The sequence below is a fragment of the Pristiophorus japonicus genome, chromosome 8 (genome assembly GCF_044704955.1).
Source record: "Pristiophorus japonicus isolate sPriJap1 chromosome 8, sPriJap1.hap1, whole genome shotgun sequence".
NCBI lineage: Eukaryota > Metazoa > Chordata > Chondrichthyes > Pristiophoridae > Pristiophorus > Pristiophorus japonicus.
In genome coordinates, this window is record NC_091984.1 from 6,978,023 (window position 1) to 6,991,740 (window position 13,718).

Genomic DNA, 13,718 nt, shown 5'->3' on the forward strand with positions numbered 1-13,718 from the left:
GGAAATCCCCTCCGTGCCTTTCAGTTCCGCGCGGAGGGGTTTCCTGTACGGGCTGCTCCTGCACACCCTCAACTTTGCCATCCTCGCCGGCCGTCCGGACACGCCATGGCGTACCATCTTGCCGTCCGGAGGAGGCGGGGGTCCCCGATGGAGGGCACTCTACGCAGGGGTCCTCCCACTATTCATCGGGGACTTGGCCTGGAGGGTGGTGCACGGAGCAGTGCCGTGCAATAAATTTTTAAGCCGGTTCACGGACTCCCAGGCCGCCTGCAATTTCTGCAGTCTGGAGGAGTCCGTGTTCCATGTTTTTATTGAGTGCACAAGGTTGCAGCCCCTGTTCCATTATTTGAAGGGGCTGCTCCTGAAATTCTGGCTGCACTTCAGTCCCACTCTCCTGATCTTTGGGCACCCTGTGGGGAGGGGAGCGGGTAAGTCCGAGGGCCTCCTCGTAGGACTGCTCCTGGGCACAGCCAAGGGTGCCATCAGCCGGTCCAGGCAGCGGGCGGTCGAGGGGGTCGTTCAACCTGACTGTCTGCCTCTCTTCCGCTCTTACATCCGGTCCAGGGTGGCCTTGGAGATGGAGCACGCGGTGTCCACCGGTACGCTCGCGGCCTTCCGCGAGAGGTGGGCACCGGAGGGACTGGAGTGCATCATCACGCCCGGCAACCAAATTTTAATTTGATTTTACGTTTTAAAGTTTAATTTGTTTTAATTGCCGGTGCTTTTAGTGTCCCCCTTCCCTTTTATAGGGGGCACTGGGGAAAATTGTGATTTTAGTGCCCAAAAAAAAAAAAAAAAAATAGAAAAACACAAAAAAAAAAAGGGGGGGAAAAAAAAAAAAGGGCCTTGTAAATGTCTGGAGTGTCACCCAGGTCGGGTGGCACCGTTTAATGTTTTATGTTTTTGCAGGTGAACTCCAAAAGAGTTTCAGCAATGAGAAGCCCAGAGGGAGGTTTCAGAGAACGGAAACCAGACTGGGGAAAGAATGAGAATCTCCAGCAAACCTTCAACAGGCTGTGGTGTAATCCCACATTACTGACAGGCCTGTGTCGATCGGTCCTTATAGACCACAGCCATCGTTCATTAAACACTGAGCTTCCAATTGTAAACCGTCCGTCCCCAATGGGTGACCTCCTGCTAATGGAAGGTCGCCAATAAAGGGCCTTTTCCCCAAACTAATGTCCCCAGTGCCCCAGCCTCACGGGGAAACAGGGCTGTGAGCAGGTGTTCGGGGAACCCACCGACTGTCTGACAAACCAGATTTAAATACACACTGTCATCCCAGGCTCATTTCAGCTCCGTCATTGAGCGGGCTACTGTGGGGGGGAAATCAAATAGGAGCTCGCAGCGAGAACTAAACTCCACCCACAAAATACACCGGGTTTCTGGTGACTGAGCCCACGCAATGTGGGAGGGAGAGGAAGAGAGGAAAGACTTAATTCTGTGACAGTGCAGCACTCCCTCAGTACTGCCCCTCCGACAGTGCAGCACTCCCTCAGTACTGCTCCTCCAACAGTGCAGTGCTCCCTCAGTACTGCCCCTCCGACAGTGCAGTGCTCCCTCAGTACTGCCCCTTCGAAAGTGCAGTGCTCCCTCAGTACTGCCCCTTCGAAAGTGCAGTGCTCCCTCAGTACTGCCCCTTCGACAGTGCGGCACTCCCTCAGTACTGCCCCTCCGACAGTGCGGCACTCCCTCAGTACTGCCCCTCTGACAGTGCATTACTCCCTCAGTACTGTCCTTCTGATAATGCAGCCCTCCAACCGTGCAGCACTCCCTATGTACTGCCCCTCCAACAGTGCAGCACTCCCTCAGTACTGCGCCTCAGACAGTGCATTACTCCCTCAGTACTGTCCTTCTGATAATGCAGCCCTCCAACCGTGCAGCACTCCCTATGTACTGCCCCTCCAACAGTGCAGCACTCCCTCAGTACTGCGCCTCAGACAGTGCATTACTCCCTCAGTACTGCCCCTCCGACAGTGCAGCACTCCCTTAGTACTGCACTGGGAGTGTCGGTCTGGATTATGTACTCTCGTCTCTGGAGTAGGACTTGAACTCTCGACCTTGCCTGTCTGCCTCTATTTGTGTTTATAATTAAATTTGCGCGTGGGCAATACAGAGAACGGGAAACAGAGAATAACAGGAGACGGAACCGAGACTCCTCATCATTCAAATTGCTCGATAGAAAAATCCATCCACTGGTGACAGGGTCAGAGGTCAGTCAGTCATCGCCACAACAACAGTAAATCGTTCTTCAAACATTCTCCTGTCCGAGCTGCTAAAATGAACAGAACATTATCAGAGAGAGCAGCGCAGTGAGGGAGCTCTGATCCAGGAATAGAGAGACTGGGAACGTTTAATGTGCAGCCGGTTTACTGGGGACAGTGGGCAGTGAGTGAGATATTGGTCAGGGGCAGGATTCATGGGGATAAAGTCTCTAGCCTCAGGTTTAATTCACTTACTGTCGCCTCTCCCGGGCCCTCGTTTCCCGTCTGAGTATTAAAGGTTTAGTCCCAGACCCAATAGAACAGAATGCGATATTACAGAGCGAATGTTTGGCTCGTTCAGATTGAAATCCCGTCTGCTGTTCCAACTTGCTTAAAATAAACAGAGGAAATATCACAGAATTCACAGCACAGAAGGAAGCCTTTCGGCCCATCGTGCCTGTGCCGGCTCTTTGAAGAGCTATTTGAATCTTCTTAAACTGAACTCCCTTAAAACAGGGAACAATATATTGAAAAGGATAAATGTGCAGGGCTGTGGGGAAAGAGCAGGGAGTGGGACTAATTGGATCGCTCTTTCACAGAGCCTGCACATGCACAATGGGCTGAATGGCCTCCTGCTGTGCTGTGAGATTGTGTGAACAGCTGGCGGGGGAACGGATACAGATGTTAACCATCCCGAGAGGATCAGACACAATCCCCAGACACCAGTTTAGAATCAGTTCACACTCAGCTTACACAAGTTACCCAGAAACTCCACGTTAACATTCACCTGCTGTCACGACTCGCTGGGATTTCCATAATTGGTGCTCGGATTCAGAAATAATTGGCTGTCAGTCTTTTAGCTGAGCTAGGCCCAGACTGTGTTTCTACAGAAGTAGTGATGATCCCCACTTTAATTCGACAGTTCGAGTGAACCTCACAACACATGTAGTGAATTCGCTGAGACAAGGATTTCCATTTAATCACATTCTCCTTCAAACCCATCAAGGAGTGACTGAATTTAAAGGGAGCAGGGCTATAGGGAAAGAGCGGGGAGTGGGACTAATTGGATCTCTCTTTCACAGAGCCGGCACAGACACGATGGGCCGAATGGCCTCCTGCGCTGTCTGATTCGATAATGTTTGCTTCTCTGGAATACAAACTTTGCAGTAATTATTCAAAGGCTCTCTGGGCAGAGACTACGAGCGATTTAAATAGTAACCAAGGCCACGGCTTAAGCTGGTCAACAGTCAGTGAGCATCACGTCCTGGGCACCCTGAAATATTGATCATGTGGCTGGGGGTCAATTGGAACTTTCAGGACTGAGATCGACAGATTATTGGTGGTATGGGTATCGTGGGATATGGAGCCAAGACTGATAAATGGCGTTGAGGTACAGATCATCCCTTATCTGATTAAATAGCAGAACAGGCTGGTGGGGCTGAATGGCCTCCTCCTGTCCCAGTGTTCCTATGAATGGTGGGACAGGCTGGAGGGGCTGAATGGCCTCCTCCTGTCCCTGTGTGAGCTATAACTGGTTCAAGAGCATCTGAACCCGAAGGAAAGCATTCTGATGGCGAGGTACCGGTTCTACACCGACAAAAGTTCTGAAGGCCAGGAAGTGGCGAGTTATGTCGTCGAGCTGAGACGCCTTGCAAGACATTGTGAATCTGATGGACATTTGGAGCACATGCGCAGGCACTTTTTCATATTTGGCATTGGCCACGAAACCATACCTCGCAAACTTTTGACTGTAGAGACCCCAACCTGAGTAAAGCCATAGTGATAGCCCAGGCATTCATTGCCACCAGGAACAATACGAAGCAAATCCCTCAGCACACAAATGCTGCTACAAGTACTGCGAACGAAGTGGTGGTGTTTTTGAATCGTAACATACAGGGCAGGTCACACATAGCTGCAGCTACACGTCCGAAGATGTCTCAGAGTCCACCATCAAGGATGATGAATGCAAAGCCATTAACACCTTGTTGGTGCTGCATGGGTGATCATCATTTCCATTCATGCCGATACAAAGATTACGAATGCAAGGGCTGTGGAACAATGGGACACCTCCAACGAGCGTGCAAGCGAGCTGCAAAGCCTGTTAAACCTGTAAACCACCATGGTGCAGAGGAGGACAGATCCACGGAGAATCACGATGAACCAGAGTCTCAGATCGAGGAGGCAGAGGTACATGGGGTGCACACATTCACCACGAATTGTCCCCCGATAATGCTGAATGTTGAACTAAATGGAGTCTCGGTGTCAATGGAGCTGGACACGGGCCCGAGCCAGTCCATCATGGGCAAAAAGACTTGCAAAATGTTGTGGTGCAACAAGGTCTCAAGGCCAGTCTTAACTCCAGTTCGCACGAAACTAAGAACTTACATGAAAGAACTGATTCCTGTCATCGGCAGTGCTACTGTAAAGGTCTCCTATGATGCAGCGGTGCACAAGCTATCACTATGGGTGGTACCGGGCGATGGTCGCAAGCTGCTCGGCAGGAGCTGGCTAGGAAAGATACGCTGGAACTGGGACAATGTCTGAGCGCTATCGCCCATTGATGACACTCGTGTGACCAGGTCTTAAACAAATTTCTCTCGCTGTTCGCACCAGGCATTGGGAAATTCCAAGGAGCAAAAGTGCAGATCAACCTAATTCCGGGGGCGCGACAAATCCATCACAAGGCGAGAGCAGTACCATACATGATGAGAGAAAGGTAAAGATCGAGCTAGACTGGCTGCAAAGAAAGGGCATCATTTTCCCGATCGAGTTCAATGAGTGGGCCAGTCCTATCGTCCCAGTCCTCAAGGGAGATGGCACCGTCAGAATCTGTGGCGATTACAAAGTAACTATCAATCATTTCTCCCTGCAGGACCAATACCCACTACCAAAGGCCGACGACCTCTTTGCAACGCTGGCGGGAGGAAAGACGTTCACGAAGCTGGATCTGACTTCAGCCTACATGATGCAGGAACTGGAGGAATCATCAAAGACCCTCACCTGCATCAACACACACAAGGGTCTTTTTGTTTATAACAGGTGCCCGTTTGGAATCCAATCAGCGGCGGCGATATTCTAGATGGAAAGCTTACTGAAGTCAGTCCCACACACCGTGGTCTTCCAGGATGACATCTTGGTCACAGGTCGGAACACAGTCGACCATCTGCAGAATCTGGAGGAGGTTCTTAGTCAACTCAACCACGTGGGGCTCAGGTTAAAATGCTTGAAGTGCATTTTCCTGGTGCCTGATGTGGAGTTCCTGGGAAGGAGGATTGCGGCGGACGGCATCAGGCCCACCAACGTGAAGACGGAGACAGTCGAGGACACACTGAGGCCATAGAATGTGACAGAGCTGCGGTCGTTTCTGGGACTCTTGAACTACTTTGGTAACTTCTTACCAGGTCTCAGCACCCTGCTAGAATCACTACATGTCTTACTACGAAAAGAGGGTGAATGGGTTTGGGGCAAAAGTCAAGAAAATGCCTTTGTAAAAGCGAGAAAATTGTTATGCTCAAACAAATTGCTTGTGTTGTATGATCCATGTAAGCGTTTGGTACCAGCATGTGATGAGTCGTCATATGGCATCGGCTGTGTATCGCAACAAGCAAATGATTTCGGGAAACTGCAACTGGTTGCTTATGCATCCAAGAGTCTGTCTAAGGCCAAGAGAGCCTACAGCATGATTGAAAAAGAAGCATTAGCGTGTGTCTATGGGGTAAAGAAAATGCATCAATACCTGTTTGGGCTAAAATTCGAATTGGAAACTGATCATAAGCCACTTATATCCCTGTTTTCCGAGACTAAAGGGATAAATATCAAAGCATTGGCCTGCATCCAGAGATGGGCACTCACGTTATCCGCATATAACTACGCCATCCGCCACAGGCCAGAAACAGAAAACTGCGTCGATGCTCTCAGTAGGCTGCCATTGCCCAACACGGAGGTGGAAATGGCACAGCCCGCAGATCTAGCCATGGTTATGGAAGCATTTGAGAGTGAGCAATCACCTGTCACTGCCCGGCAAGTCAAAACCTGGACAAGCCAGGACCTCTTATTATCTCTCGTCAACAGCTGTGTGCTTCACGGGAGCTGGTCCAGTGTCCCAATGGAAATGCAGGAAGAGATAAAGCCATTCCAGTGGCGCAAAGATGAAATGTCTATACAGGCAGACTACCTTCTGTGGGGCAATTGAGTAGTGGTCCCCAAGAAGGGCAGAGACACCTTCATCAATGATCTCCACAGTACACACCTAGGCATTGTAATGATGAAAGCGATAGCCAGATCCCACGTGTGGTGGCCCGGTATCGATGCAGACTTAGAGTCCTGCGTTCACAGATGTAATACATGCTCGCAGTTAAGCAATGTACCCAGGGAGGCGCCGCTAAGTTTATGGTCTTGGTCCTCCAAACCGTGGTCTAGGGTACACATCGACTATGCAGGCCCGTTCTTGGGTAAAATGTTCCTTGTGGTTGTAGATGCGTACTCCAAGTGGATTGAATGTGTGATAATGTCGGCTAGCATGTCCACTGCCACTACTGAAAGCCTGAGTGCCATATTTGCCACACACGGCCTACCCGATGTCCTGGTGAGCGACAATGGGACATGTTTTACCAGTGCTGAGTTCAAAGAGTTCATGACCCGTAACGGTATCAAACATGTCACATCTGCCCCATTTAAACCAGCGTCCAATGGTCAGGCAGAGAGAGCAGTGCAAACCATCAAGCAAGGCTTGAAGAGGGTAACTGAAGGCTCATTGCAGACTCGCCTATCTTGAGTCCTGCTTAGCTCCCGCACGAGACGACACTCACTCACTGGGATCCCACCTGCTGAACTATTCATGAAAAGAGCACTTAAGACAAGGTTCTCGTTAGTTAACCCTGATCTACATGAAAAGGTAGAGAGCAGGCAGCTTCAACAAAGTGCATACCATGAGAGCGCAAATGTGTCACTTGAGATTAAAATCAATGATCCTGTATTTGTATTGAATTATGGACAAGGTCCAAAGTGGCTTCCTGGCACTGTCGTGGCCAAAGAGGGGAGCAGGGTGTTTTGGGTCAAACTTTCAAATGGACTCATGCAGCGGAAACATTTGGACCAAATCAAACTCAGATTCATGGACTATCCTGAGCAACCCACCTTGGACCCTACCTTTTTTGATCCCCCAACATACACACCAGTGGCAACCGGCACCATGGTTGACCACGAAGCAGAACCCATCATCCACAGAGCCCAGCAGGGCCCAACACATCAGGCAGCCCAGCAAGGCCAGCTGCACAGCAGCCCAGCGAGGGCCCAACAAATGATTCAACAACACCAGCTTTCACACCGAGATGATCAACCAGGGCAAGAAGGGCCCCAGATTGACTCACATTATAAATAGTTACACTCTTGATTTTGGCGGGTGGGGGGGGGTGGTGGGATTGTTGTTATATATGTATACTTGTATTTATTCTGTACAGCCACCAGAGGGCTCATCCCCTGGAGTCCCAAGGGATCCCATAATCACTTGGGTGAACAGGTATTTAAGGAGGCTTCATAGGTTGGAGAGGCATTCTGGAGACCTGCAATAAAGACTAAGGTCACACTTTACTGTGAACTCACAGTGTTCAGTCTGACTCTTTCTCCATACACAACACTGCGCAGAGAAACTCGCCCATCACTGGATCTGTGATCCGTCTGATTGTACAGCTCAGAGCAACAGATCAAACAGCCAAGATTTAAACCCTGAAACTGGATTAAATGGGCCCTGTCCTCATGGGCTGGAGTCACATACAGGCCCAGACTGGGTAAAGAAGGCAGCTTTCCTTCTCTAAAGGACATCAGTGAATCAGTTGGGTTTTACCACAATCCGACAGCGTCATGGTCACTTTTAATGAGCCCAGGTTTTATTTCAATTTTCCAAACATCCCCATTGTGGGATTTGAACTCACGTTCTCTGGATTATTGATCCGGTAAGAAAACCACTGCTCCAACATATCCCGGTACATCACATCACTGCAATAACAACAACTGGCATTTATATAGCGCCTTTAACGTAGTAAAACGCCGCAAGGTGCTTCACAGGAATGTGAATCAGACACAAACTGCCAACGAGCCACAGAAGGAGATATTAGGGCAGGCAACAAAACGCTTGGGCAAGGGAGGTTTTAAGGAGGGTCTTAATGGAGGAAAGCGGTTGAGAGGCGGCGAGGTTTAGGGAGGGAATTCCAGACCTTTGGGCCTTGGCAGCTGAAGGCACAGCCACCAGTGTTGGAGCAATTAAGATCTCGGAAGGTTATTGGGCTGGAGTGCTTTACAGGGATAGGGAGCGGTGTAGGGTGGGAGGGAGTTACAGAGATAGAGAGGGATGCAGGGCTGGAGGAGTGGGGTAAGGCCTGGAGAGATTTGAACATGAGGATGCGAATTTTAAAATTTGCAGCTTCTGAGCAGGAGTCATTGTCTTTGCACCAAGGTTACAGCCACAGTCTGAATCCATTCTCACCCTGGAGTCCTTCCGTCTCACTCACCCACTCACAGTGAATACAGAATCAGGGAACAGAAGTTCCGGAGATGGAACAGATTGGGAAAGAAGCAGTGAGTACACGTGTTAAAAACTGCTCCATATTAAACGATGCAAACTACGGGATAAAGGCCCATAAATTCAGCACGTTTTTATCAGTGAAAGAAAAATGACTGTCACGTCACACAGTCCTTCATTGGCTATGAAGCTTTGGGACGTCCTGAGGTGTGAGATTGACACAGTAACACCTAGTCTGGTCTCACTGGGTCCGGGCAGTGTTTCACACACAGCTCCCACAGTGCAATATGCAACAGCTGGAAGGTTTACCTCAAAGACTCAAATTGTTTTTATAACAGATCACTAATTGAGCTGGAGAATAATTCCCTCTGATAAACTGCATGTTCTGCAAATAATTATATTGAGGGAGCGCCTTACTGTCAGAGGGGCAGTACTAAGGCAGTGCTGCATTGTCAGAGGGGCAGAAGTGAGGGAGTGCTGCACTCTCGGAGGGGCAGTAATGAGGGAGCGCTGCAGTTTCAGCGGGACAGGACTAAGGGAGTGAAGTAATGTTGGAGGGACAGTACTGAGAGAATGCCGCTGATTATTAAACCAGGAGTTTTCCCTCTAACAATGATGTATGAACCAGTTATCCTGAGGAGACGATTAACTCACCGAGAGGATCATTAATATTTAGAAACAGGCCTGAATTTACATCTCAATTACATATTCCCCACTGGGGATATGGGATAGGGCTTAGACACAGGGTCAGGGCTCCAGGGGTGTTTGTAAATATTCAACCTCTTTCTTCACATCTATTACCGTGTCTAATTTTACAAACACTGCCCCCCTTATAGTGTGACACTGGGAAGCAGTGAATTTTGGGGTTTCAGTGTCCTGACCTTTCCTGTTCAGTCCAGCAGTGTTACATCTCCTCACTGTTCCACTAAATGCAACTTATCAGATTGTTATCCCATCCCCATATCTCCTCCTTCACCAAGACCACCTACTTACACCTCAGTCACATCGCCCATCTCTGCCACTGGCTCAACTTAACGGCTGCTGAAACCCTCAACAATGCAATTCTCCAGTCTCTCCACATAACCGATGTCCCACATCCCGGGTACCATTCTGGTAACTCCCCTCTGCACCCTCTCCAAGGCCTTGACATCCTTCCTAAAGTGCGCTGCCCAGAATTGGACACAATACTCCAGCTGGGACCTAACCAGTGATTTATAAAGGTTCACCATAACTCCCTTGCTTTTGTACTCGATGCGTTTGTTAATGAAGCAAATGTAGGAGTTTGAATGGAATTTGATAAAGACCATTCAGCGAGCATCCATTCACAGCACCACACACAACAGAGGCTGTCTCAGAAAGGCTTCTACTCACCAGCGAGCAGTACATCTCGGGGGTCTCTCCACAAGTACTGTCGGCGGGATCCAAGCTGACCTTCAGGAACCTGGTGAGCAGGGTGGCCTCGGGCTGGCAGGCCATGTAATCCCAACTCATCCCCTGGTCCCAGTGAAGCTGAGCCTTACACAGGTCATAGTGACCCCAGGACGGGAAGTGCTGCGCAGCGAGAGACAGGGCCGCCCAAAGGGCCTGAAGGGGCAACAAACCAGACAGACGCATTGCTCCAACTGCACCCCGCTCAGAGAGAGGCCATCTTGGTCTGTCTGGGGGTGATTCAGGGGGTCTCCACTCTGACTGGGCCCCGCTAGAGAGGGGGTTCTCGGTCCGTCTGGAGGTGATTCAGGGGATCTCCGCTCCGACTGGACCACGCTCAGAGAGGGGGATCTCAGTCCGTCTGGGGGGATTCAGGGGGTCTCCACTCCCACTGGACCCTGCTCAGACAGGGGCCATCTCGATGCTTGCTGATGTTCCAGGTGTTGGGATTCCAGCTGTTTTCCCAGTGTTGGTGCAGATGTTCCAGGGGTTGGGTTTCTAGCTTTTACCAGCAGACAGATGCTCAGATTGGCTGATCAGTCAGTACTGGGACCCAATGAGATGACTGTCTCCTGACCAGAGTCTGTTTCCCATCGATCATCTCTTCCTTCTGGCATCAGTTCCCTGTTAGGGGAGAAATAAAATCAATGCATTTGGGAACAGGTGCAACTCCTGCCCTTCGACCTTCGACCCGCACCCTCCAACTCTACTTCCCATTGGTTGCAGTGTTCCACAGAAATAATTACCAGTTGGGAATCACAGCAGATGATACGAGCTGCCTAGATGACCCAAGTTAAGATCACAAATTAAACAAATGCCCTCTGACAATGCGGCATTCTCTCAGTACTGTCCCTCCAACATTGCAGTGCTCCTGCAGTACTGCCCCTCCAACAGTGCTTCACTCCCTTAGTCCTGTCCCTCTGAAACTGCAGCACTCCCTCACTTCTGCCCCTCCGACAATGCAGCACTGCCTTAGTACTGCCCCTCCGACAGTAAGGCGCTCCCTCAGTTCTGCCCGTCCAACAATGCAGCGCGCCCTCAGTACTACCCCTCCAAAAGTGCAGCACTGCCTTAGTACTGCTCCTCCGACAGGATGGCGCTCCCTCAGTACTGTCCTTCCAACAGTGCAGCACTCCCTCAGTACTGACCCTCCGACAGTGCAGCACTCCCTTAGTACTGACCCTCCGACAGTGCAGCACTCCCTCAGTACCGACTCTCCGACAGTACAGCACTCCCTCAGTACTGTTCTTCCAACAGTGCAGCACTCCCTCAGTACTGCACCTCCGACAGTGCAGCACTCCCTCAGTACTGCTCCTCTGACAGTGTAGCACTCCCTCAGTACTGTCCCTCTGACAGAGCAGCACTCCCTCAGAACTATACCAGGTGTGTCAGCCTGGATTCTGGGCTCGTGTCTCTGGAGTGGGATTGAGTCAGCTCCTGCAGGGGAAGGGGATGAACTGCAAAAGCAAAATCTATTCTCCTTCCTCCATCATCTCACCTCAATCTCAGCCGCAGCTCACACTGAAGAAGCAAAATTATTCTCATTCTAAGTGTATAACGTTGACCTTTAAACACTGACGCACGCTGGGTTTGTTGACCCTCCCATGGCCTGTTTTATGACACAAGGTATACTCTGGGCTGTGACTGATATACAGAACAGTAACAGGGATATTTATAATACAGTTTCTATAATAAATACTATGGGTTTTATAAACTGCTACACTGCGAGCAGGAATAGTCTCTGAATGTCTCACTTCCTCCCGGTAATGCTGTTCCCCTTCTGCTCGAGCATCACAATCACCTTCTGGGCCCAACGTCAATCCTCATGCTCAAGCCCCCAACACACACTCACCATCTCCAGTCACACCCCCAACACACACTCACCATCTCCAGTCACACCCCCAACACACACTCATCATCTCCAGTCACACCCCAATCATGCTCACCATCTCCAGACACAACCCCCACCCCCACCACAATACCTACAATTATATAGCGCTTTAACACAGTAAAAGTAGGAGACATTTTAGGAGAAATTGCATAACTCTCAGCAAAAATAAACTCCAGTGAGAAAGAAAGACTGTAAGAGACGGATGAACCATCCGTGGCTAACTAAGGAAGTAAAGGATGATGTCAAATTGAAAACAAAGGCATACAATGTTGCGAAGATTAGTAGGAGGCTAGAGGATTGGGAAATTTTTAGAAACCAGCAACGGACAACTAAAAAAAAAATAAAGAGAGAGAAGATAGATTATGAGGGTAAATTTGCAAGAAATATAAAAACAGACAGTAAGAGTTTCTACAGGTACATAAAAGGAAGAGAGTAGCTAAAGAAAACATTGGTCCCTTAGAGGATGAGTCTGAGGTATTAATATTGGGAAACAGGGAAGTGGCAGATACTTTGAACAAATATTTTGTATCAGTCTTCATGGTCGAAGACACTAAAAGCATGCCAATAATAATCGATAATCACAAGGCTATAGGGAGGACGACCTTAAAATATTCACTACCACTAGAGAAAAAATATTCGGCAAACTAATGGGACTAAAGGTAGACACATCCCCTGGACCTAATGGCCTCCATCCTAGGGTCTTAAAAGAGGTGGCCGCAGAGATAGTGGATGCATTGGTTGTAATCTACCAAAATTCCCTGGATTCTGGAGAAATCCAGCGGATTGGAAAACCGCAAATGTAACACCCCTATTCAAGAAAGGAGGGAGACAGAAAGTAGGAAACTATAGACCAGTTAGCCTAACATCTGTCATTTGGAAAATGCTGGAGTCCATTATTAAGGAAGTGGTAGCAGGACACTTAGAAAATCAAAATACAATCAAGCAGAGTCAACATGGTTTTATGAAAGGGAAATTATGTCTAACAAATTTGCTGGAATTATTTGAAGAAGTAACGAGCAGGGTGGATAAAGGGGAACCAGTGTATTTGGATTTCCAGAAGGCATTCGATAAGGTGTCACATAAAAGGTTACTGCACTAGATAAGAGCTCATGGGGTTAGGGGTAATATATTAGCATGAAAATAGAATTGGCTAACGAACAGAAAACAGTGAATCGGGATAAATGGGTCATTTTGGGTTGGCAAACTATGTCGAGCAGAGTGTCTCAGGAATTGGTGCTGGGGCCACAACTATTTACAATCTATATTAATGACTTGGATGAAGGGACCGAGTGTAATTTAGGCAAATTTGCTGATGACACAAAGATAGTTGGGAAAGCAAGTTGTGAAGAGGACAAAAACAATCTACGACGGGACAATATGGATTAAGTGAGTGGGCAAAGATTTGGCAGATGGAGCATAATGTGGGAAAATGTGAGGTCATCCATTTTGGTAGGAAGGGATCTGGGGATCCTTTTACATGAAACACAAAAGTTAGCATGCAGGTACAGCAAGTAATTAGGAAGGCAAATGGAATGTTGGCCTTTATTGCAAGGAGATGGAGAATAAAAGTAGGTAAGTCCTGCTACGACTGTACAGGGTGTTGGTGAGACCACACCTGGAGTACTGTGTACCATTTTGGTCTCTGTATTTAAGGGGGGATATACTTACATTGTAGGCA

The 13,718-nt window shown here is 48.9% G+C and overlaps 1 protein-coding gene across 1 annotated transcript in view; it reads right to left on the minus strand.

Annotated features, from left to right (window-relative positions):
• The window catches only part of LOC139268007 (netrin-G1-like), a 35,272-nt gene extending 24,543 nt beyond the window's left edge, over positions 1-10,729 (minus strand). Inside the window, exon 1 of the mRNA XM_070885972.1 lies at positions 10,093-10,729. Coding sequence (XP_070742073.1) covers positions 10,093-10,335 — 243 coding nt within the window. The 5' untranslated portion in view covers positions 10,336-10,729. The remainder of the gene's footprint in view (positions 1-10,092) is intronic.
• Positions 10,730-13,718: the final 2,989 nt, after the last annotated feature.